Source organism: Engystomops pustulosus, chromosome 3, assembly GCF_040894005.1.
Source record: "Engystomops pustulosus chromosome 3, aEngPut4.maternal, whole genome shotgun sequence".
Taxonomy (NCBI): Eukaryota; Metazoa; Chordata; class Amphibia; order Anura; family Leptodactylidae; genus Engystomops; species Engystomops pustulosus.
In genome coordinates this window covers 112,655,540-112,683,261 of record NC_092413.1, presented here as the reverse complement: position 1 = coordinate 112,683,261, position 27,722 = coordinate 112,655,540, and the positions used below count along the sequence as shown (strand labels likewise).

At 38.0% G+C, this 27,722-nt stretch overlaps 1 protein-coding gene across 4 annotated transcripts in view; it reads right to left on the bottom strand.

Annotated features, from left to right (window-relative positions):
• ATG5 (autophagy related 5) overlaps positions 1–27,722 on the bottom strand; it is a 101,137-nt gene that overhangs the window by 28,356 nt on the left and 45,059 nt on the right. For all 4 annotated transcript variants that reach the window (XM_072141867.1, XM_072141866.1, XM_072141868.1 and 1 more), the window contains exons 6-7: positions 23,750–23,844; positions 2,355–2,472 (exon numbers count right to left, since the gene is read on the bottom strand). In XM_072141867.1, coding sequence (XP_071997968.1) covers positions 2,355–2,472; positions 23,750–23,844 — 213 coding nt within the window. The remainder of the gene's footprint in view (positions 1–2,354; positions 2,473–23,749; positions 23,845–27,722) is intronic.

Genomic DNA, 27,722 nt, shown 5'->3' with positions numbered 1-27,722 from the left:
GGCACCCCACCGTGACCTGGTCAGGCAAAATATGGGACATGTCGTATATTTTGCTGGATTACAGCAACAACCACTCACCCCCCCCCCACCTGTATGCCACACCTGTGTTACTGCCCAGGTGAGCACATGGCTGTGTGAATGTGGCACAAGTCATATGATCACCCAAATCTTTATTTATACAGGGACAGTGTATTCCGCAACAATATACTGCAGAGAAATAACAAACATATCAAATGACAATTTTCTCAATAATAAAAGTTTATGGTAGATAGCAAGGAGCTTTCCCAGTGTACACAGTAAACAAGTTTAAAAAAAGGAAAGTGAATGTTACCAAAGATTTGCCCTCCAGTGCAGCCGCTTCCCTTCTTATCTCTTTGGGGATATTGTGTTTTTTTATTGCAAGGTAATAATGTACAAATACATTTGGTGTTGTAATATTATTATGTGGTAAACATAACTTTTAATAAAAGTCACCATAAAAAAAAAGACTAGCAACTAGCCAAATACTTGAAACATTATACCAGTCATAAAATAGCTGAGAAATAAACTTTCCATGAAAAGTTAGAAGATATTAAGTCCAGTTTCTGGCACCAACTCATGAACGGAGCCGGTACCAGAAGCAGTGGGTGTATAAAACAGCTGACTCTGCGCTCTAACACTCGCAATCGGAGCTGGCTCCTATCGCAAGTGTTAGACCCACATGCGCCGTGGTCAAGCAAGACTTGGGATCAATCCCTTTCTGGGCAGCCCCGAGGCTGCCCAAGCAGTCCTACGGTCAGATCCTTTCCAGGTCTGACTGTAAGCTGCCTGAGCATGTGTGAGCATGGCAGACAGTTTACACAGCTCTACTATGCATTAGTATTGTAGAGCGGAGTATTGGACTTGAACCAGCAATCAGAGCATCGCTGGTTCAAGTTTGGATAGAGTAAAAATGATAAAAAATTAGTTTCAAATAAAAATAAAATAAAAAAATTAAATGTAAACCCCTAAAAACTTAATAAAGTATAAACAACAAATACACAAAAAAACTCCACATATTTAGTATTGCAGGGTCCGTAACAATCTGTATAAAAAACAATTGTTATTGGACCTGCAAGGTAAACGCCATAAAAATAAAACCCAATTGTTCATAATAAAGCAATTTTTATTAATACCCTTAACAAAATGCTGTAAGAAGGGATAAAAAAAAAAAAACAACTACGTACTCCTAAGTAACAATGCTAAAAAGAACAACTCTTCTTGCAAAAAGTTGACAACATTTTCTCCAAAAATAGTTTTTAATTCAGTAAAATTGGGGAGAAAAAATGTAGAAAAGCCACATAAATGAGGTATTTCTGTAATCGTGGCGACCCATAGAATAAAAACATTTTTATGGTATGGTAAACGGACAAAAAAAAAAAAACCGTACCAAAAATTTATAATTTTCATTTCCTCCACCAAAGAGTTAATAAAATTTCATCAATTAGCTATAGATGACAAAAAATTATGTACCAGAAATGTGCATCTCATGTGTCAAAAAATAAGCACCACAATAAAAAAAAAAAAAAAAAAAAAAAGAAAAATTATAGCTTGTACAATTTGAAAACGGAAATCTGCTGTGAATGGCACCTCCTTATATTCTATGCACGGCAGTGCACCAACAGAGCAGCTTACCACCACATATGGTGTATTGGTACACTTGGGAGAAATTGGGTATCAAACATTGCGGAGCTTTTTGTCATTTAATCTATTGTGAATGTTAAATTTTTCACCCAAAATGAATATATTGTACACAAATATTACAATTTGTAGACTGCACCTCCATTTTGTTTTAACCCTATAAAAAACCTTAAGGGTTAAACTTCTTAAAAGTGCTTACTCGTACTTTGAGGGGTGTAGTTTCCATAATGGGGTAATTTACTACTCCTATTATTTAGGCAATATACAGGGTTTGGCGATTTTCCCAAAAATGTGAAACAAGGCACCCAAATTCTAAGCCTCATAACATTCTAGTAATATACGTGGAATCTTTAGAAACCATGCCAATATAAAGCAGACATTTGGGAAATGTAAGTTATGAATTAATTTGGGTGCTATGATTATCTGCTTCAAGTGTAGAGAATTTAGAATTTTTTTTTTAATTTTTGCCAAATGTCAGTTTTTTTCCATAACTTAACACAAAAGATATCATCCAAATTTTTAAACTAATTTGTAAAAGCGTTTCACAGCTATAACCACATAGTGACACAAGGCAGATTTGAAAAATGGGGCTGTGTCCTAAAGGCCAAAATAGGCCTGAAGGGGCTAAAGTAAAGTCAGTAAACACTTATGAATCCCAAACTGTAATTGCTTAAAGTCTGTGTCTGAATGTGTACCTTCAGGTGGGATTGCTGCAGGACAAACTTCCTTTACTAAATCATCAAGTGTATGGGGCTTCCCATCATTGGCAACTGGTCGAAAAAGCTTTTGCACAAATGGACGTTCACTGGTGGCCTGTAAATAAAACACAAAATTAATTCCTGTGAATTTTATCTGCAAGTTCAAACAGAGGGGCGCATTTATCAAAACTGCAGAGTTTCTCTTGGGGAATTCAATGTGCAGAACTACTTTATGACATCTTTCAAGATGACCCTTTTAACATGTTCTGTCCTTTTTTGCCTCATAGAATGTGACAATTATTAGGTTAGTACATAAAGTAGGAAAGCTCTTAAAATAGGATTATAAACATAACAAAATACGTAAAAAGGCAAGTTGAGGTGGAGAGGTAGTAACTGACATTTCCTTGCGCCACCTTGGTAATAATATAATCACTAAATTGCATCCTTCTACGTCAGATACTCTGAAATGAATAGAAATCTTCAGACAAATGGAAGACTTGCCTACGATTGTTGTCTAGGATATAAAGTGCAATGGAAAGAGATAGTCTGATGTTTATTTGTTAAGGTATATGTCAGTGGTTTAAACATCTATAACCAGGACCAGAAAAGATGATTGCTAGAACACAGAACAATGTGCTAAGCGTTGTCTCATATGTGTATGCATGTACATATATTAACAACTGCATGCATTTCACAAAGGAACTATTACACCTAATTACACAAGCTAATTCACTTTTATTGCCAAGACAAACTGGTATTTCAAGTCTGAAATATTTCAAACATTTTAATACAGTCTTTTTAGGATTCATAACATGATATTTGAAGTCAAAATAGGGGAAAGAACAAACAAACATACAGATTTGTGTCCTATTTTGGTGTCTGCTTTTGGAGACAGATCACAAAACTGTAACATTTTATTTTGGGCACTGGCGCTGAGTCCTTTACGAGTCTTATGGTCCGTTTTGAAAAGCACATACATAGCACAGACAATTAGAAATATAGTGCGCTCTTATAAGCTCTTCTTTATTTTACAATTACTGCAGTAGTACATCTCTAGTCTACACTAAAAGATGCAGGAATTGACAAAGTATCATGCTGTCCCTCACCTTCACACTTGATATTGACAAATGATTGGATATGTACCCAATTTTACAGCTATAGGAGTGTCCACACAAGGTTTTGGGGCTTGTGCCCAATGCAGTAGGCCACTGTTTTTAGATGTGAAGCTGGTTCACAATTTGTATTTCCATTCATCCAAAAGGTGTCTAGTTGGTATGTGGCTAGGGCCCAATGCAGGCCATTCAGTTCATTCAATCTCAAGCATTAAACCAACCTTATTTTTTGCACTGAGGTCTGCAAATGTAGAACCAACATCTTTCAGATATTTATGGCAAATTTGACCTGTTTATGAATAAGCAGCATCTGCTGTACCAAAAAATCTAATCATTTCAGCTATAATTCCCCTTACTCTCTGACATAAATCTTAAATAAAATGCTTGGTCCCACAGAAACAGTCCTACCCCAGCATAAATAATTCATACTAAAGAATCAAAAACTATTGTAAAACATATCAGAAATGTCACCCTTATGAGTATTATGCACTCATTATGTAACACAATAAGTGTAACACAAGAAGTGAAAATGCTTTATATAAAAAAAAAATAAACAGAGACAACATGTTATTTATATAGTGTATTACAGCAAATTGCATGTATGGAACACAGTAAAAAAAAAAAATTAAGGCCTCATTTTTTTTTTATTAATCTTTTACCAAGTACTGCTGCATAAATGACATAAGACAACATAAGGCCAGCTATTTCAGGTACGTGGCAACAAATGCTACATAGGATCCTATAAACAATAACCCCCAGTTAGAAAGGAAAGACCAATACTGGATGAGTTTACGTCCCTGAATTACATGGTTCACCAGGTCATTTAAAGGAGAAGAGCTTCACATCAGTAACCCCAGGAGGGCATGCAAGTATTCAAAATGGTATACTTGAAAAAGGCAGAATTTTTTTTACAGGGTTCACAAACATTCAAGAACCACTGCAGACGTTATAAGAGAGGATGAGAGTTGTAGGTCATTGGCTGAGCAGAGGAAAAAAAAGAAAGGAAGAAGAAAAAAAAAAAGCATAAAATGGCTGATTAGGATGCAAATAACAGTAAGCAGATTATCTCCAGAGCACAATGCTCAAACATGGGGGGGGGGGGGGATATTACATAAAATTCTGAATTTGAATACAGTTTTATCAAATTACTGACATGTCCACCAAAAATCTGGTGTGTATGAACTTCTAACATTTATCATGCAGAAATAAAGTCAGTAGTTGGTGCCAGTGTCCCACTGGTTTAGGCAAGTATGTTTAAAATGGTCTGTCTGTCACATTCTAAGTCCGGTTGTATCACTTTGGCATTATTTACACATTCCAGTGTTCAGCTCATTTTTCACAGAAATTGTTAGGTTAATTCATATAGTAAAGCAAGATAAATAGTATGTTACATTTTGTAATCTTCTTAATTCTACTAAACAAACATACTACTGGAAAAAACTGAAAGGGCAAATGAACACAGAGTGTGATGGTTATGTCCTGATAGAGGAGACACAATCCAGATATACCTCTTCCTACCGGCTAATCCGAATAGTGTATTCAGAATTACTGGTGCTGCAGTCACTTGGAAATATGTTGTGGAGAAAAAAGCTGCAATATTAAAAATCCACATTTCCCTAATACAAACCAGAAAGGTATACAAATGTTTCTACTACCATACAAAAGAGATTGTAAAATACAAAGACAGCGATCATGACAATGAAGACAAGAAACACATGAACAGCATGTGTCAGCCGTTTCAGTGTTGTAACTGCAATGTTTCAATGGAAGGGTGGAAAACGTGTATAAAAGTCATTTGCAATTAAAGGGAAAATGGTCGTTTAAAAAACAAAAAAACTCATGTTAGACAAAATAACATTGGTAAAACCATCTTCCTTTCATAAATTAAATGCATGAAAAGAAATAAAATAATATAAAAAATAATTCCAATGCTATTATTGTAAGGAAAGTGCAGGTAAAAAAACACAAAAGTAAACATATTTCTGTGTAATTTGTGCCAGAAATAGTTTTTCATTGGGCCTGTAAATGTGCCATGTCACTGAAGTTTTGGTGGTTGGACCAGCAGTCAGACAGAAGTGTACAGCTTAATGATAACCAGGAATGAATTTTATGAAACATTGGTGGAGATGTATCAATCTGTCTGTCATATTTTTAAGTACATAAAAATACTTAAAATAAATAATACCGTATTTTTCGGACTATAAGGCGCAATAAAAATCCTTTGATTTTCTCAGAAATCAAAGGTGCGCCTTATAGTCCAGTGCGCCTTATATATAAACCATACTTACAGACAACATGTTGCATTGAACTGTGCACAGGTCTGCCACCTGCTGGTCATTCACCCTTATAATCAGGTGCGGAACAGCAAAGGCCGCAAGAAAATAGTGCGGCTGTGTTTGCAGTGTACAGGGTCTGTTTCTCCAGCTTCCCGGTATATTGTACAGAATATATTATAAAGGTGCCACTAGGAAGCCCTATTTGTACCACTTCATATGACTCCTCTGTAAATGGAAAAATATAAAAAGTTTGTGGGGAGTAAAAACAGAATCATAAAACAGTAAAGGGCCTGGTCCCGAAGGGATAAATTTATATTTTGCACTTAATGTGCAGTCAGTGAAGTGAAAAGATGATAACACAGCATTCATTCTCTTCTATACAGGCTCACCAAATAATAAGAGACAATTACATTACTGTAACACTATATGATTTTCTATGCCAAAAGGTAAAGGCATCACAAGTGGGAAATACAATAACGTTCCTCACAAATTGGGCGTTATTCTTATTTTAGCACAAAGCGAAATTTAAAGCTGCAAACTGACGTTATTACCCACAACTGTGCACCAGATCAGACCACATTCTCTTCTGCAAGCCATATATCATCCTTTTTCCTCGAGCAAGAAAAATAAAGCGGAATTCCAAACAGAAATGAACTTTTATTAATAAATGAAGAAATTAAGTGTACAGCATTATCCTGGCCTCATAAAACCAAAGACATAACTATTCTCAAGATGGACATATGGTTGCTTTTATCATCACAGCTACAGGGCAGTTCTTCATTGATGAAATGAAGATGGGGTTCATTGTTAACCCTTAAGCCCTTTAACTTTTTAACTTTGATGTTTCCTTTAGTCGAATTTGTTTGCTATCCATCATGTCTACTATTATCCATCACATCTTTCTGTCAATCATATAAACATATTTACCATGTGTGTGCAATGTAAGCAACATCAAATTTAATGACAATCCTCAAAAATATATGTACATGATGTCTGAAAACACAGATATTGGGTGTGGCTGTTGGTGGGGTGAGGGGGGGGGGGTTGCAGGCTTTTTCTCACACATGGCATAATGCTTGATGAAATTGACATACATTGCAACATCATGGACTGTTAAACAAGACATCCAAAGCTTTCTACAATCTGCAATACAAGTGGAGTTGATTTAAAAAAAACCTTAATTTGGAGCAGCATACTAAATATTTACAAGCAGGGACATTGCTACAGTTGTAGCAGTCATAGTAGCTACTAAAGGGTCTGCAGTGTCAGGAGGCCCAGTCATCCGACCTGATACACTAAAGCAGGGTTCCCCAAACTACAGCCCGCGGGCCACATGCGGCCCACGGACCGCTTCGATCCGGCCAGTAACGCTTGGCATGGTAGCGCCGAGCCCCTGCGGTTTTCGACAATCAGGCAGAAGCCTCCGTCCGTCTGGACAGGAAGCTCCTGCCAGTCACTGTATAGTGCTCGATGCGGGCGGAAACACTATTTCTGGAGCAATGTGCCCGGAAGACAACCCCAGCGCACATCGCTCCATGAACTATGATGCGCGGCCGTGCAATGAAGTCATCACGTGCACCCCTTCCTGCCTGGACGCGGCAAGAAGATAGAAGACGCGCAACGGGAGACTTGGGCAAGTACAGGGTTTTTATTTTTTATTAAAAAGGTCAGTAAAAAGATTGTGGCAACTGGGGGCCAATTGTATAATTAAATAAAGAAATAATTAATTGTGAGGGGCAACATAGGAAATAATTATGAGGGGCAGTATAGGAAAAAAAATTAATGATGGGGGGAGCATAGGAAATAATTAATGGTGGGGGGCAGCATAGGAAATATGGTGAGGGGGCAGCATAGGAAATAATGGTGGAGGCAGCATAGGAAATAATGGTGGAGGCAGCATAGGAAATAATGGTGGAGGCAGCATAGGAAATAATTAATTATGAGTGCCAGTCTAGTAATAAATGGGGGGGGGGGGCATATTCAATAATTAATGGAGATATTTAATAATTAATTGGCCCAATTAATTAATTGGGCCAATATATAAAATAGTTCACAAGGGGGTACAGTATATTAAATAATTAATTGAGGGGGGTGCCAGTGTATTATGGATGCAATCACATTTACCGCTATTTATTTTTAAACTTTAGTCCGGCCCTCCAACGGCCTAAGGGGGACAGTGAACAGCCCCCTATATAAAAAGTTTAGGGAACCCTGCACTATAGAATGGAGAATGTGCAACATTATATACAAATTATGCTGCACATTGTACAGCATAATATGTATATAACATATATGTGATGTAAATATGCTGTATCTATGATGTGTATTGTGTGTATATACTGTATGTGTGTATATATGCTGTATATGCACTGTGTGTTCATACTCTGTGTCCACATGATTGTATAAATGTGTGATTATAACACGCATGTGTGAGTATGTGTGGGAAGGGGGGCCCAATCCAGTATCCTGCTAAGGGGCCCTGCCTATCCTAGTTACATGCCTGTTAACAAGAAATCATTATACACATAATCCATAGATCATTACTTGCATTTAAACATATATAATATGTTAATAGTGAGATTATTTTGTAATGAATGTTATTGGAAAGGTGTATTGAATATAAAGAGCAGGGTGCAGACCTTGCACTGAGACAAAGCAGTGAAATGTTCAGAAATGAAGCATTCCATTTTTCGTGTTGTACCATGTCTAAATTTCCCACATGATAAAGTATTACAGTAAGCATACGGTCAGTGACAGTAAGGAAATGATACAGGATAGTGATTCATATACTGATTCCTTTAAACGTGATGTCAGCAGAACAGTGGGGACAAGAAACACATACTAAGCTCCACCGTAGTTTTCTCTTCAGATAATAATACACACATACACAGTCAGTATTTACAAATATCACCCAAATATAAAATACCGTCATATAGTCAGAGAAAAAGAAAATTTATCTGCCTTTGAAGTGCCACAAGAGTATTTCAATTGGGTTGAGGCCTGGAATGAGAGTGGGCCACTCCAACACCTTTAATCTTAATATTTCCTGGTATGCTGGGGATCAATGTCCTTGGCTCATGTCTGAGTTTACAACAATTATATGTATTCAGAGGATTTCCTACTCGACCCAATTGGGTCATTTATGGGCAACTTTTGGGACAAGAAAAAAAATCTATAAACCTTCATCTTTTTGTTTAACTCGATTTGTGCAAATTATTCATTATGTACTATCTTTTATGCCAGAAACCAGGCATACAAGTTAACAAAAATCTATCTCATCTCTCTGCTGACATTAGATATGCACACATTCTCCCGAGTTGGTGTGCATAATTTATGATATATCCATCTACCTATCCACAACTTTCTCACTCTGTAAATGTAAAAAATAAAAAAAATTATAATATGATCTTTATGCATTATCCAAGTACAGCAGGACTGCCCGCGGAACTTCACATTTCCAGCAATAACTACATACTGGGCCGATGGAGACATGGGAAATTCCGAGGTAGTCCTTTTTGTAGTTTGGTATGGTTTTCACAGCATTATAATATTCCATTTTAAAATTCATAGACTCAATTCCAGCTAAAGGCTTTCTGTAATACAACTTTTTAGAGAGAATATATGCTGTATTCTTCTCTCTTGTTTCAGAATATTTCACAGTATGTGAAAACAATGTACCGTAATCACTTAGGTCAAGGTGTTAGTCCTGCCGCAATGGACAAAGGGCTTAATAAGCGAGCCATGAAAGTACAATGGAGGAGTAGGTTTATATCTCTGGCTTGTAACCTAAACCATCCAGCATGGAAGATGAGGATAGCATTAAGCTGATCGTGTAACTATTGAGTTACTAGTAAATGTGACTCACTGACAGGATGTGATGTATCTAAGGGATTAAACTACATGTCAGACCACATTATGTGGCACCTTCTGAAATAAATGTTTTAGGAGGTTAATAAATTATTGATGTGAGAATGATTAAAACATTAAATAAAATATCTAAATATTTCATGCGTGCCCATATGTAAATACTGTACGTGTGATATGTACATTCTATTATAATCTTATGCTGCTAAATCAAAACCAAATACAATGCATCTCTATTACATGTATTACACGTTTACAACTGATACCACAATAAAATTTGTGTCTGGGTAACTGATTTATTATTGATCAGTGTAAACGGTCTTCAACAAATATCAGTAGAGAAATACAAGGCAGAGAATTCTCATGCTGGCAAAGTGTTAAGTCATCCCTGGTTTACACAAAGTTTTGTTAGATGACATCTGGGCCTGAACTTCATACATACTTTACAGCAATGTAATACCTCTTTATCTCCTTCCTGAGGAGAGAAGAGATCGATTATTAGTTGATCTCAGTTCACACAGATATGTAGGTCATCATAAAGAGGAGGAGCACAGGGTTATTTTTTAACAATAAGCGAGTTGCAGCATCCTGAAGAGTCTTGAATATTGTCATCAGTTGTTGTCAAAAGGGATTCAGAGCGGATACGTCCGACAGTCTTCTACAAAACACTGTCATTACAGTTTGTCCATAAGGAACAGCTTCGATAACAACTGTAGTTGCACATTTCAAAGAATGTACGTGAACTGTTCACATCTGGTTTTACCCAGTGTTCTTCTAGACAACATTGCTGGACAACTCTTCACCTCATAAACTTCAGCACCAACTTTATTCTTAATTCCTACAGAACAGCTCACAGTGTTCTCATATCCTTAAGAGTGAAGAAGTCGTCATAATGGGGCTACATCCTTAACATGGCTTTTTGTGATTCATGCTTCCCAGAATGGACAAAAAAAAATATATATATATTTTTAACGTATGTGAACAGGAAGAGTTTAATAGTGAGAAAACGGGGATGTAAAATAGAATAACAGGGGTAGCAAACCTCTAGCATACAATAACTTTGTGCCGATGCTTATTACTATTTGTAGAGGCATTCAGTGTATAAACGCTTCAGGTACTTAAGATTCTTGAGAAGACCTTCTAAAATATATGTTTGGTAAAACGTACATTGCACAATTGTCTTTTTTTCGTTTCGTTAAAAAGTAGGAAAGCCCAAGACGACATTTGTAGTAAAGTCTCAGGGATGAGGAGGAAGGAGCTTTTGAGCAATCTTTAACTTAAATGGGTTGTCCAGTTATAATTTTTTTTTATGGCTTTGGGGGCTTTAAAAATAATAAGCAGCATATACTCACAACTCACTCCGCTCCCATTTAGCTGCGACACCAGCCGGGTCTCTGTTCTGTTACAGAGGCTAGCCGTTCCATCCCGACCACAACAACGTGCCTGCTGCAACATTAGTTTCAACATTGTAAACCAATAGAGACCCAGCAGTGAGGTCCAACGTGAGCGGGGAGAGAGGCAAGTATATGCTTTTTTATTACTTTGAAAATCAAGCATGATAACCCAGGGATAGTTGGTTGTAGACCAAGGTATGGTAATCATTTAATTTTAATATCCTTTATACATGGCCTCCTTTCTTTTAAAATAAATATTATGTTAATGAGCCTGAAGGGTTCATGGTGGTGTTACCAGAGACCTTCCTTGCTGCAGCTTCACAGGCTGTTACACTGTGCAGAATAACTCCACCCCTCCCACTGTGTGCTGAACCTTCCTTTGCTGCAGTAGGATTTCATCAGAGAGAGAGGAAATGCTGATGGAGGGGTGGGGGCATTGAAACAGCCTCTGAACCTACAGCACGGTGTGTTTCTGGTAAACGGACATGAGCCAGTCAGACTCATTAACATAATTTTAAAAAGAAGGCGGCCATGGATAAATGAAAGAATATTACCAAAGTTGCAGTGCCTCTGTTTTATCCTTAAAAGCCCCATCAGCCATATATAAAAAATAAATACTTGGACAACCGCTTTAAGTATCGTTTAGCCCTTATGTTATATCAACCTGTTTTTGCAATGACCCAATTCCTCTATTATCTGTACCTTGTAAAATATATGTATTTGGCACATCACACTGCTGGTTATGTGCCCTGGTCACATAAAAACAACTCAAATCACAACAGTTAACATCAGTTGTCTGCGCATAAGACACCAACCCCAAATGGAAAGTGCTTAGCCCTCTCCATACACATCATGGTGTGTTAAGGGGTTAAGCACATCCACTCTGCCTTCTGAGGCGCTTTGAAATTCCTTGAACTGAAGGATATCATGAGAAAAAGACAAGAGGCAAGTACAATCTTAAGTGAAAGTTTACTGTGTAGTGATGACTAATGCGCGGCAGTGTTTCTGGCTCATACCTTTTTTGAACTACTGTGGTTATAAAAATCAGACGAACATTGTGTGTCAGGGAGAGAAAAAACCTGCAATGACCAAGCAGGTTTTCAGAAGGCTGAACTAAAAATAAAATTCCCATATTGCTTAAGATTCCTTTCTTCTTCTATAATTAATCCAGTGGTAATGACGGGTTCTGTGCATTTGCTGTAAGGTAAAGCAGGTTAGTATTTTATCTATTGAGGAACCTGGGCTACAACATATGCAAATACTCTCACAAGGGAAGACAGGATGAAGAGCAAGACTCAACTCAGACTTTTATAGCTCACCCCATACGTGACCTATATGCCTTTATAGTTGTAGAGGGGGAGGGGGACACAAAAGAAAATGTAAAACCTACACTACAACGCTATGATTTAAAATAAAAGTATATTTCTGTCAAAGCTATAAACCTTTCTAAAAAGAAAAAAATAGTCTTTGATGCCTTTTGTGATCACTGGTATTTTATATTTAGATAAAACTAAACTATGTTAACCACTTCAAAAACAGATGTGCGTGCCCCTTTCATAGCCAAAACATGTTCAGATTTTTGTGCAGTACATCCTCAAACAAAAAGATTTCCAACTTAAGTAGGATCTAAATAGTACATTAAGTTCCGGCATTTTATTCAACTTTCATTTTTATTTTTTAATTTAACCTAAGAAATGATGAACTGCATGTCAAACAAAGATCCTACAATCTCTTCTAAAAAACAAACAAACAAGTAGTGTCCAGTGAAACCCCCATAATAAAAGCAAAATAATAAGTAGCATAGAATGTGCAAAAAAAAACAAAACATAGAAACCCCCCCCAGCAAACATAAGCCTGAACTAGAGGTCATAATGTAACATTCAACTCAAAATATCTGTGTTCTCAGGTCCTTAAAGGACACCTGTCATCAGGTCTGTGTCACTAGTCTTGTCACTACTACCTGTTGGAGCAGCTCACAAGGATCCCATCCCAGCCTTTATCTAGTTATTTCATACATTAATCATTGTAAAATCATCTATTTTTTATTATCTAAATGAGGCTGGTCACATGGTTAGAGGCAGTGATGTCACCCCTGTTCCCCCTCCCCTCTCCTCCCCTCCCCCTGCTCATGTCTGTGTGTAATGTATAGTAAAGCATGGCTAGTGTGTGTGCTGCATCTGCTGACATGCTGCATTCTCCTAATATACAGGTGAGAGACACAGACATCAGCTACACATGTAACATGGCTGCATCCTGGAGCTGCTGTATCTCTCCTAAACACACACATGCACACACAGGCTGCAGGGGGCGTGGCCACCAGCACCAGGAAGCACATCATTATACAGCCTCACATCATTATACAGGCTGTCAGTCATGCAGTGGGGGTGTGGCTGTACCTCCCACTCATGAATAGAGTGGACAGCTTGAATATGCTAATGCTTCATTGGACATTTCACAGGTCTTTTGCATACAGCTTTAGGACCTCATTGCTTAGGGTTACAGGCATGTAGAGGGACAATAAAGGGATAGAGGCAATGCTCTCTAATGGCAGTTTATGAAAATATATTTAGTTTAGGGGGGCTATTTTGCATGACGGGTTCTCTTTAATACAGGCAGTTACGTAGAAGATAGATTCTATAGGTTTGTTCTTAAGTTGAATTTGTATACTTTATAATGGCAATTGGATCTTAAAAATGTTGGATTGTCATAAGAACCAGGATTAAAAATAAAGCTTCATTACAAACACTTATGATAACTGTTATAGCTGATCATTGTGGCCTAGGGCTAAAGTACAATAAATTACCAATTAACAGAGATCCGTTTGTAACTTGGGTTCGTCTGTAAGTCGGGTGTTCTTAAGTAGGGGAGCACCTGTACAAGTATACAGATCAAGGCCAGTGTAACAATGCCAAGCACTTTGCTACTACGGTATCAACACTTGCAGGAACCATTTTGCTTAACCCCTTAACGCTCTGCGCCGTAGCTCTACGGCGCAGAGGTATAGGGAATGTATGAAGAGGGCTCACAGGCTGAGTCCTCTTCATACAAAGGTGGGGGTTGTTGCATATTGCACACCCCCACCGCTAATAACCGCAGTCGGTGCTTGCACTGATCGCGGCTATTAACCCTTTGATTGCGCGGGCGCCGCCATCTTTATTCCGATCGCCGCGCCCCCGAACGTCATCGGGGGGGGGGGGGGGGTTGTGGCGCGGGGGAATGGGGTCAGGGTCCATCGGTTGCCACGGTAGCCTCGGGTCTTCGTTTGACCTGAGGCTTAATGGCTTCTGCAGATTTGTTACAATGAGCCAGTGGCTCATTGTAATGAGTGAGCTGCAAAAATGGCATATATTGCAATACAGAAGTATTGCAGTATATGGTAGGAACAATCTGACTATCTAGGGTTAATGTAACCTAGATGGTCTAAGATATAGTGAAAAAAAAAGTCTAAAAAATAAAAAAAAAATTCATAAAATATAAAAAATTCAAATCACCCCCCTTTCGCTAAAACTGATATAAAACATAATAAACAGTAAAAAAATCACAGACACATTAGGTATCTATTAAAGGACTGGTTAGCACAACCCAATACAATGTAAAGTGGCCTTATGCATCAAGGATAAGCATGAGAAAACAAAACAGAAAGCGATGCACAAAAGCGGCTAATGCATGAATACGATGACGATAACATTTCTTGTCTGGATTAGAGGTCAGTTGTGGTTGACCCAGACCGGGATCTCCACACAAGTCTTTTCTATGTACATTATTTGTTTTAAATGATTTTAGATGTCTTTGTATGGTTTTTTGTCTTTGATATCAATAAATTGAGTATTTTTGGTGTACATTTTGAGTATTCATGCATTAGCCGCTTTTGTGCATCGCTTTCTGTTTTGTTTTCTCAGACACATTAGGTATCGCCGCATCCCAAAATGCCCGATCTATCAAAATATAAAAACGGTTACGGCCGGCGGTTACCTCCGAGACGGGAAATGGCGCCCAAATGTCCGAAATGCGACTTTTACACCTTTTTACATCACATAAAAAATGGAATAAAAAATGATCAAAATGTCGCACAGACTTCAAAATGGTAGCAATGAAAACGTCGGCTCATTTCGCAAAAAATGACACATCACAAAGCTCCGTGCGCCAAAGTATGAAAAAGTTATTAGCATCAGAAGATGGCAAAAATTTTTTTTCTTTTTTGTACACATTCGTTTAATTTTTGAAAATGTATTAAAACACAATAAAACCTATATAAATTTGGTATCACCGCAATCGCACCGAAACAAAGAATAAAACTGAGGTGTTATTTGGAGCGCACAGTCAAAGTCGTAAAAACTGAGCCCACAAGAACGTGACGCACGTGCCGTTTTTATTCAATTTTTCCAGATTTGGAATTTTTTTTCAGCTTCGCAGTACACGGCATGTTAAAATAAATAACATTACGGGAAAGTAAAATTTGTTATGCACAAAATAAGCCCTCACACAGGTCTGTACACGTAAAAATGAAAAAGTTATGGATTTTTGAAGGTGGAGAGCCAGAAACGAGCGAAAAAACCCTGCGTCCGTAAGGGGTTAAACTCTGGTGAAAGCCCAGGTAGGAAAGTGGTCAGGCCCAGTTCCATTTTCATGTCAAGCAACCTTTCTAAAAGTTAACATTTCCAAATTGTATATCAGGATCCTTTCAAAATGTGACATCTAGAATATCCAGCCACATTCATAAAGCATACCTATTTTATGTTGTGTCCACAATACATGTACCGGACATGAACGTATAGCACAATAGGGAACAATAGGAAACTAAAATGCTGTTAGGTGTAGGTCGGATGGCCACAACTTAAGATCTCACTTGCAACTTATGCCTGTTCCTGTGCATTACAATTTGGAAGCCAAAATCAGTAGTGGAGAAAAGGTTTGAATTATACTTTTTCTGCATTGATCTAATGTCTGGCTTTGCCATAAATATGCTGATGAAAAATACTGCTGTAACTACAAAAATATGCATGATGACAAATTTCACAGAGCGACCACAGCGCAGAGGATGGGATTCAGAGTATCAATGATGCAAGGGGGACTGATGTACTTTGCTGTACTTTGTCAGTATGTAAGGACATAATGACAATAGGAATGGTAATGCCAGTCTGTCTTTTTATGACTAGATGAGGAAGAGCAGAGACATGGTACAAATAGAGTTCTATGAAAAGGTGCTTGTTTTTTGAATTATGAAAGTGTTAACTAAATAAGACATGTCATTTAATATCAATGTTTAAAGGGGCTGGCCACTTTACCTCATGTTTTTGTAATCTGTATGTAAGTGTGGGGGGCAGGATATTAGGTAATTTACCAATATACATCTATGAATAGTTCTGCTCCACGTTATTGATAGGTAAAGTGAAGAATCCAGTCTTTTACCTCATCAGCCAGAGATTCCTAACCATAAAATGGCCGCAGATGGAGCGTCATGTGATCTCTAACTGGTGATTGTTCATGGACAGTTAGAGATCACATGACCCTCCATCTGCAGCCATTTTATGGAGTGGAATGTCTGGCTGATTAGGTAATACAGGAGGCTTCACTTTACATATCAAGAATGCGGAGCAGAACATTTAATACCAAATTACCTAATATCCTGATCTGGTCTAAAAAAACCTGAAAAATGGGGGAAAAAAACCAAAAACACGTCAAACGAGGCAGATGGTGAACTGCTAATCAACTCCGGGCCTTTCAAATTAGCAGACACTTCCTATATATTTGCCATATTCATAGACCATGATGTCATATTCCATTTTCTCATTGTTCTGTTCTGCTACTATCTGTATACAATTTCTTTTTAGATGTCCGATTAGATATTAGGTGCTTTCCAACATAACTCACAGCTGCTTAACTACCGTCTCAAAACTTTTCAGTACTTTGTGTTGCTTTAAGTGGAAATTGTTTAACAATGTGTATCCTATAACAATTTTATCTGGGAACTTTAAGATCAGTGTCATACACAATTGCTACATTTTTAGATACAATCCATGTCCAACATTAATATCTTTCAGATATCATATTCACGAGTCGCAATGTTGTTTTCATCATTTTCTGTTAGGTATGTTAAATACAGAACGTGTGTCTGCCATGTTTTCTAGACCAAACACAGTGTGGGGCAAAACATCAGGATGTTGTGAGTTGCATGCACACATGTGCCGTTGTCCAATCTCTCTGCTCTGTTTTTGTAGTTAATGTTTCATCAGAGTGTAATCCCCTACTGAGCATTATGTCCGCAAAAACAGTCAATGATCAATCCCCAAGTCATCTACTTTTGTGGATACGGCTAAAAAATAAAATGGAAGGCTGGCAAATTACGTCACTAACTTTTCCGAAATTGTGTTACTTGGCAAGCAATCTGTAAATACGGACCGCACACAAATGATGGCCATAAGTCATCCATAATTTTAAAGTCCCATTGATTTGTAAGTGAAAGCTGAAGCCACAAACACCGACAAGAATGGGACCCGAGTTATCTACAGACTCCATACATTTTCATGAAAAACGTTTATGTGTACGGGTCATCAGTTAAATAGCACATAGACAAAACAACGTTCATGTGCATGTAGCCTAAAGGCAAGACACTAATCATGTGGGAATCATACAGTAGATGGCTATGGTGTTTGGTCCAGTAAATACAGGCAAGCCACTGTCACGTTTCATGTCCCAAATACATTGGTATGAATAAACCCGCACTTTTGCATTTGGTAAAAACATTAAGAGATCATACATAAGTATGAATGAAAGTAAAACAAATACTTGATAGTAAATACTGGACGGTCAGGCCTGAAACCAGGAAACATTCCATTCAGTACAAAGACATTTCAGTCTCATTTATCATCCCAATGCAATGTGCAATTATTTGTTTTAGTCATTTCAAAAATAAAAACATATAATGAACATATAACAGAACTTCCCCTTAGTTTCTACCCTAAATAAACAAGCTATATTTTAGCTTTCTACTAACACAAGCTCATTTAAAAATCTGTTTCTGCCTTCCATTTGACAAAAATTGAGTTAAAAGAAATATCTTTCATGAAAAATGGTTATAAAGCAACTCTGATGTCATAAGGATTTTTAGCAAATTGTCATATGTGAATCCCCTTTTCTTTCCAGTTATGGCATTTTCTGTTATGGTGAACTCTATCGTACCAGTGCAAGGAAACAACACATTCATGATTTCAGGCGCACAATCTTAGTGAATAGCTGCAAGCTGCATTATAGATGGACAATACACTTTCTGTGAACTCAAGTGACCGGGTAAGTAAATGTGCCCCAATTAAGAGTAGAAGACCAGAGCAATTTCCCTAATTCTTATTATTACACTATATAAAGACATTATATTCCTTAATAATCTTCCCTTCTACTTTATTTTAAATGTTATTCCTACCTTTGACCTCCAATGATGCGAATGTCTTTCAAAAAATGGTCGCACTGAACCTCATCGGGACTTTGAGTCACATGATCACATGAGTCACATGATCCTCTTCCCCTTCTCGTGTGCTCTCTGCTATTGCTGGCACATTTACAAGTAATACAGGTGAATGAGAGGCAATCAGGAATTGATCGCACATGGGTGACAAGAAGAAGCAGAAACTACATGTAGTAACCAAGGGGATCAAGCCAATAAAAATGGCTAAAAATAGCATGTTAGTTTAAAATAACAATTTGTTAGATAAAGTTTATGGGGGATAATCTTTATGGATGGAGAACCCCTATGCCGATTGACAATACTGCTACACAATAAAGGCAAGTTCAGGTATCCTTGATGGCATAGCAAAGAATAAGACACGTCTGATGCCAAGCTAAATAGAATTCTCCTTTTTATTAGTTTCTGTAGATAAAACAACAAAAATGTAATTAATGCTTACTGACAGTATTGCAAGACAAATTCTTCTCACACGGCTATGAAGCACAGTTGTGTATCACACTACTTCTGCACTGAGTTTTCCTTAGCAAACAATGGTGGCGAGTACAGACTAAATATCATTATTTTAATACTGTATGCATTATTTATATGTCATACTCTTAGGTATTGAAAGATTTTATGGTGGCAATGTATTGATGTTGAAAGCAGGTATTGGCCATAATACTAATGTTATAAATAAGAGATATTTACTCACCTACGTAAATTCATCACATCAAGGGCAAAGAAGGACTAATAAAGTGACAGTGTTAAGTATTTTCATAAGCTGAAGATGGGTTAATTAGAACTTGATTTAGAACTTAATTTAGAACTTAATTAGAAAAAAGGGCTGTTAAAAAAAATAGGAACAATAAACATCTGAAGCAATACACAGAAAAAAACTAGAAAAGGTAAAAGAAAAATGTGTGTGAATACTTTATATTTAATAAATATTGAAAAACTAGCAAAAATGAAAAATCCTGACACCTGAATATGCAAAGACCTTAATAAGTATCAGAACAGACCAGACAGTTGTTGTGCCTAGTAACTGATCATCAACCAATCCCTTCTTCTTTTGTTTTACAGCGGTAAAGATACAGATAAAGCACATTTATGCAGAACGGCCACCTTGAGGTAGAAATGTGTATACTACCCATCTGCAGTAGTTGAACATACACTGCCATCTTTTGTTCGTGTTTGAAACTGCCTAAAAAAAGCATTATTCTAAAAAATAGAAACTGTTGCCCAGTTTGTGTCAGATAGTAGGCCAATAGTAAATCAGGTTCGTTTCAGGATGTGCACACAGTTGCACTTTGCTTCACGCTGTTGCAACAGAATTGTGACGCAGTAACAAAGGAGGATGTATGCGAAACAAATGAAAACTTTTTTGAATCAAAAACGATACATAAAAGCAATTAAAAAGCACTGCATGTGCTAGAGTCCAGCAGCCATCCCTGAGCTCAATGCAACAAAATACATATTCTAGGAAATGAAGCCTGCATAGACTGAGGAAGCCTGCATTGAAGACGGAGGAAGACTGAGGAAGCCTGCATAGACAGGCGATACGTGTGGGGAATCTTTCCTCCAGCTCCCTCCCTGACTGCACTATGCACTTTAGGTAACTATATCTACTGTTATCCTTATGGCTAAACCACCCTGTTTACATTATATTGTATATTTTGCACTTTGAATATGATAGCATATAATGGTTATTGGTGGCTCTAGCCACAATAGAATTTTTTTCTTTTTTTAAATGAATCAACAATAACTGTATGTTACACACAGAAGTGCAAGTGGGCAATTGCTTATATATTAGGTTGCTTTCATGTTAAAGGTTGCTATTTCCGTTCCCAATTAATCATTAGTTTCAGTTTGAGTAGATATTTTTACCATGAATTTGTCCAAGAGCAAAGTTTCAACCAAGAGACTTGTATAAAACTCAAGTCTTAGTAGAAAATGGATGGTACTCTTCCGTTTTCTCAAGATTTATTGAGGTAAAATACTCAGATCAGAGCATTGACATTCATATGAAGCGGGGGAGTTATAGGACCTCTGAGGCAATGGCTTTTTTGTGCTGCTTAGCGCTTTATCTGCTCTCGGATCTCATTTACAGATGCTAGTGTAAAGGGATACATTAAGATAGGTAAGGCCCTTGTGGACATGGGAAGGATCTTTATTTGAGGTACTATTTGTCGGTCAGAGTGCTATCCGATATACTCAGGTGTATGGCATATATACTGCATTGCTACAGTGACTGTCTACAACAGGTGTCCAGCATGTTTGACATTACTGTGGGACACTTCACCTCGGCGACCTGTTCGTAATATCTGCTTAGCTGTAGGAGACATCAGACGACACACTTCCTAGTTACCAGAGTGAGCATCCAGTCTCCTGTTGTCAGCGGTGGCACTGGCCTCTTCACTGCTCATATTCCTTGGCTTATATCTCAGGATAACCTAGGATATACCAAAGTATGAAGAGCTGTGGCGCTGGCTCTGGTCATGGTCATGTATGCTAGGGGAGCAGAGCCCACAGGGTGCCTTTAATGTAGGACTTGTTAACTTCATATTTTGCCATTATATGTGGTACACATTTTTGTGGCACAAGGGAAAATATTTATAGTTTGAGATAAGTGGCGCAAAGAAGTGACAAGGGGCAAAGGAGATATATAACACATGATAATAGTAGCCCTAGTGCATTACTTATATTCTTCTCTTGAAAAAGTGTGTTGTCTATTAAAAACATTAAAATTGATACAAAACTGTATAGTCGGTATCAGTGAAATAAAGAAACCGAATTGGGTTCTAATCTAACTGCGCTAATATTGTTAGAGAAGTTTACTCCCACAAAGGAAATACATCTTACTTAGGTCAATTTAGTACAACCGGACACATTGTATTTGTCTATACAACCGCTTTTTTTCTGAAGCAACAGACGCTGTCTATCACCTCCTCGGTGCTCCCACTCCTGTTTTGACCAATCTCACATGTTCCCTTATTCTAGTGTGTAAATTTCTGATTGTCTTGCCTATATAATACCTAAGGCACATCAGAATATATGCCACATAACAAGTTTTACAATTTATAAACTGTCAGACTTTCAGTTGGATCATCAAATTTTAGAATTCTGGATCTCATGTTGTTCTTGTAACAATTGCATTTGGCACATTTATAATCTCCTTTTACAATACAGGTGGTCCCCTACTTAAGAACACTCGACTTACATACGACCCCTAGTTACAAACGGACCTCTGGATATTGGTAATTTATTGTCCATTAGTCCTAGGCTACAATAATCAGCTGTAACAGTTATCACAGGTGTCTGTAATGAAGCTTTATTGTTAATATTGATTCTTATGACAACCCAACATTTTTAAAATCCAATTGTCACAGAGACCAAAAAAGTTCTGGCTGGGATTACAATGATAAAATATACAGTTCCGACTTACATACAAACTCAACTTAAGAACAAACCTACAGACCCTATCTTGTATGTAACCCGGGGACTGCCTGTACTCCATTCTAACCAATTTCCACACTTTTTAACAATTCTGTTTTAATGGTTTTGCCCCTTTAAATGTCACGATGGAGCCTCTTTCTGCATATGGTGATAGGTCTCTGTCGTTTTCTATTAATTGCAAGTTCTTTTTTTAAGGTCTTTTTAACGGTCTCTGCCATGTGGTTGTAATGTGAATAGAAATCTTTCTGGTTCTTTCCACTTATTTGTGGGCAGGATACTATATCATTTTTAGCGGGCCATGTGCACCATTTATGGGGGGCACTGTATTACAAAGTTCTGTATATTCAAATTTATTCCAGGAGACACTTAATATACCTGATTTACTTAAAAGGGGTATTCTGGGAATAACCATTATTCATATTCAAATCATTCAAGTATAAACTTACACAGAAAAATGTTGTGGTCATACACTACGATGGAGAATTAAAATGCTACTGGCCCTTTAATCAGTACTGTGACTTCGTCCCTGTGGAGGAGACACAGAATAGAAAATGGCCGCTAGTCACATGTCCACATCACATGTCCTGTTTTACAAAAAAGGCCTATATATGGGCTCACTAAAACCCATTCGGCAAATCTAATGTATGTTAATGTATAAAACTAGTCTTTATTTCATCCCATTAAAAAACTGAAAAACAGTTCATGGCACTGCGTTTGTCCTATAAATGAAAAATCTACAACCTTACTTGCACTACATGTGGATTATTTTTAATACTTGTTTATTGACTGTGGCTTAGGATAGTATGTGGTGAAATCTTTTATGTCTGGTCCTACACAATATCTATTTGAGAGTGATCACCCTCTACCACTAACTCATCCACTAATTGGAGCCTCTTGATGTATTCAGAGAGTCGTGGGGGGCGTGGCAGCGATCATAAGCATGATAAATCTCCACCATCATTACTTTGGTAAGAGAGAAAGATAGTCTGTTATGTCATCACTGAGAGCAGAGCATAAGAGGGAGGAGATGTTACTGAGAACAGAAGGCTCATGGGACTTGTAGTTGTAGATGGTGGCCATCTTGGAGATAACTCTGCATACTTTAGAAAGCCCATAAAATTAAGTAAATCATAAAAGCAAAATGATTTAATCTCCATTTTATGAGTAATGATATTGAGTTTTGTTGTATTAATATATTTATACCATTATGGGTCTTTGTATCAGAAGTTCATAATCCCAGAATACCCCTTTAAAGCACATCCTCTTTTCCCAAATCACCAGATTAATTGTATTACACAGCACACACTGATTTATTCAATTATTATGACGTTTAATAACTTTAATTATTTCAATTATATAAAGCACTGAGGTCTTGTGCCTTCATCACACATTTCTACTAAGCATTTGGCTCTGAATGACAGGGGTCACAAGACTGAAAAGGGAAGTAAATCGTACTATTATAACCCCTTTGCTGATGTGACTGATGAGAAGCCAAAAATATAGGAGATGCAAACCTTATTGATGTCTGTCACATGGAGTGGGGTTGTGTTGTTACACTACAGATCATAGAAAATGTGGTATTCTGAGGTAGGGAGAGCTTGATTTTAGTGCTAAACGTTTCGCCTCAAATGATTTTAACACAACCAATTAAGATCTAACTTCAAAGCGGATTTTCTGCATGATGCCAACACGGTATGACATGATTTGGAAGGTTTAGCTGCTGAACAATCCTACTGGCTCCCTTTAAAAATCGTATGTCCACATAAGATTCATGCATTAAGTGTTGCTCATTTATCATTGGATAACCTCTTTAAGTTAAGTACATCATAAACGTTCTAATAAAAAAAGAACTTACTTGATATATTCGAAAGGGAATATACCGAAAGCCTCCTTCTTCTGGGGAATATTCCATAAGTTTTCGATTTATCGCCCAAAACTGGTCAAATTTATCTAGGATAGTGAAACCAAAACAAAATGTTCAACTTCTGTAACCAGAATTTCACACAAGGTGAAGGTATACTTGACCTTTTAATATCGCAGCCCATTTTCACAGAATATAAAGACAGGAATGCAACCAATCTCATATTTAAAGCATTGTAGTAGGAAAATGTTAAAGGTATTTTGTGTAGCATATGCTTGTGTTATAATGTACATTACATGTGGGATCTATTGTAACGATGGATCAGATTTATAAAATTGCTATACACACCACAAAAAAAATTACACCAAGTTGTTTGAAATGTCAGTTTTAGTTAGAATAACTGAAAACATGACCAAGGTTTTTACAAGCTCTAAAAATTCAAATTGTGACATTTCTCCCCTATAAAAACATCCCACATTAATCCGGATTAAATGGCTTTATGGACAGTTTAGTAAGTGTCAAAACTAATGATGTTCTGTTAAACCTGATATGTCAGAGTATCATATTTATGTTATTGTTTATAACCTTAACCCCTTAAGGACGCAGGGTATTTTCGCTAATTTCTCGCTCTCCATCTTCAAAAATCCATAACTTTTTCATTTTTCCGTGTACAGAGCTGTCTGAGGGCTTATTTTGTGCGTAACAAATTTTACTTTCCCATGATGTTATTTATTATTCCATGCCATGTAATGGGAAGCCGCAAAAAAATTCCAAATGTGGAAAAATTGAAAAAAACTGCATGTGCGTCATGTTCTTGTGGGCTCAGTTTTTACGACTTTCACTCTGCGCTCCAAATAACACCTCTACTTTATTCTTTGGTTCGGTACGATCGCGGTGATACCAAATTTATACAGGTTTTATTGCGTTTTAATACATTTTCAAAAATTAAACGAATGTGTACAAAAAAGAAAAAAAAAATTTTGCCATCTTCTGACGCGAATAACTTTTTCATACTTTGGCGCATGGAGCTGTGTGAGGTGTCATTTTTTGCGAAATGAGCCAACGTTCTCATTGCTACCATTTTGAGGACTGTGCGACATTTTGATCATTTTTAATTACATTTTTTATGTCATCTAAAAAGGTGTAAAAGTCGTGTTTTGGACATTTGGGCGCCATTTGCCGTTCCGGAGGTCACCGCCGTCAATAACCGTTTTTATATTTTGATAGATCGGGCATTTTGGGACGCGGCGATACCTAATGTGTCTGTGATTTTTACTATTTATTATATTTTATATCAGTTCTAGGGAAAGGGGGGTGATTTGAACTTTTAATATTTTATTATTTTTTTACATTTTTTAAACTTTTTTTTCTTTTTTTTCCCACTATTTCTTAGACCCTCTAGGGTACATTAACCCTAGATGGTCTGATCGCTCCTGCCATATACTGCAATACTGCTGTATCGCAGTATATGGCATTTCTGCTCACTATACATTACAATGAGCCACAGGCTCATTGTAATGCATATGCAGAAGCTATGTATCCTCGGGTCAAATGAAGACCCGAGGCTACCATGGCAACCGATCGCCGCCCCCCGATGACGTTCGGGGGAGCGGCGATCGGAGGTAAGATGGCGGCGCCCATGCGCCGCCAAATTTAAAGTGCCGCCGGCGACTTTGCCGGCGGCAAAGAAAAGGTTAACACCCGCGATCGGTGCAAGCACCGACCGCGGGTGATAGCGATGGGTCTTTGCTGCGATATGCAGCAAAGCCCATCTCTGTATGAAGAAGGCTCAGCCCGTGAGCCTTCTTCATACAACCTTCACAGCTCCGTGGCGGATATATCCGTCACGGAGCGTGAAGGGGTTAAAGGAAATCTACCATCAAAATGAAGCATGACAAACCAGAAACACTCAAAGATCCAGGCACCATGTGGTAATAATCTTATATTATCAATAGCCTCATTCCTTCTAAAATCAACTTTTAAAGTTATACTAATGAACCAGAAGGACTGGGTAGTGGTGAAGTGGCCATCATTATCATAATTTAGATGTTACAGAAGGATATTCTCTAGACGTGAGTTAATCAGAAATCAGCATTTCACCACCAAGATCGGTGGCTTCACCTCAAAAGTACCGTATATACTTGAGTATAAGCCGACCCAAGTATAAGCCGAGGCCCCTAACTTTACCACAAAAACCTGGTAAAACCTATATATTTTTTACTCGAGTATAAGCCGAGTTTGGGTTTTCAGCACATTTTTTTGTGCTGAAAAACTAGGCTTATACTCGAGTATATAAGGTAATACAGTCCAATTTAAGACCATTCCAATAACTCATAATCAATTCTATTTCTTATATACAACCTACAATGACTATTGTTCTTAGCAACTCCCAAGCTTCCCATGCTCATGTCTCTTTCCATCTGCTGTCTACATGGTCGGCAAGCTTCCATAGTAGCCACAAGACACAAGGATTAACCTGTTTAATAGCTACATATTACAGAACTCAACTGCATATGCCAGTGATGGCTAACCTGTAACATGCTGAGAGGCAGCTAGTAGACGGCATCCAGAGGCCGGGTAACACTTCTGCTGAAAGTGCGCCGCAGTTCCCTTAACTGACAGGCGAGATAGCTACCTGCTTGCGCCACACTATCAGCACACTAGTGCCGCGGCCCCTGATGCAGACGCTTGCTGCTCTTGCTACAAGTACAGGAAGTCAAGCCAGTACTCATCTGCACTAAAACAGATTTGTACCCTGTGTCCCAGAGTTGCCCTGTCAGCCGGACCAAAGCCTTAAACACCGGCTATCTATCATAATTTCCCCTTGCTGTCAGCATACCCACCAGTCACAGCTCAGCAATACTGAGGGAAGATAATTTTTTGTTATTGGAGCTACAAATATCACAAAATTATGGATTTTTCTAGAAGTGACACACCACTAAAAGTAATACAATCCTACAATCCTTAAAGCTAACCAGTCACCAGGAATGTCATTTTTAGCTGGTGACAAGTTCCAATACCCTATGTTATTCTGATTTGAAAACTTTGTAAGCATTCCAGTATTTTATAATAGTTTACTTCACATCCCCTGGCTCCCTGCCAGCAGTCCTGGTGAAAGGGGCAACTACAGCTTATGTCTTTTCATGCATTTTTCCTCTACTCAACACTATCCCCCTCACTCTCCTTGCCTGCTCAATTTAAGGACAGGTAGTGTGGAGGGAGTCTGGCACAGGCACACAGGCTACAGCTGCCCCCCTCCCAGGATTGACCACTTGCTGCTGGTAATGGTCCATGTAATGTGAAATAAGCTATTATAAAAGTACTGAAATGATTCATAATTAGAGATGAGCGAACATACTCGTCCGAGCTTGATGCTCGTTCGAGCATTAGCGTACTCGAAACTGCTTGTTGCTCGGACGAATACTTCGCCCGCTCGAGAAAATGGCAGCTCCCGCCGTTTTGCTTTTTGGCGGCCAGAAACAGAGCCAATCACAAGCCAGGAGACTCTGCACTCCACCCAGCATGACGTGGTACCCTTACACGTCGATAGCAGTGGTTGGCTGGCCAGATCAGGTGACCCTGGGATAGACTAGCCGCTGCCCGCGCTGCTCGGATCATTCTGTGTCTGGATGCCGCTAGGGAGAGAGCTGCTGCTGGTCAGGGAAAGCGTTAGGGTGTTCTATTAGAATAGTGTTAGGCAGGAGTGATTCAACAAGAACCCAACAGCCCTTCTTAGGGCTACAATAACGTTATACTTTTTTTTTTTTTGTTAGCTTGTGGCTGGGCTTGCTGGCACTAGTAGTGCAGCTAGTACCATATTGTGAGGAATTTGCAGGGGGACTTGCTACCGTTGTGTTTAGCTCTTAGTGACACACATATCCACCTCAAACACCAAAGTGGGAAAATTTATTAGGGGTTTGATTTCAATTAGGCACAGTCTGGCAGTTTCTTTTTATTTTACGTTTAT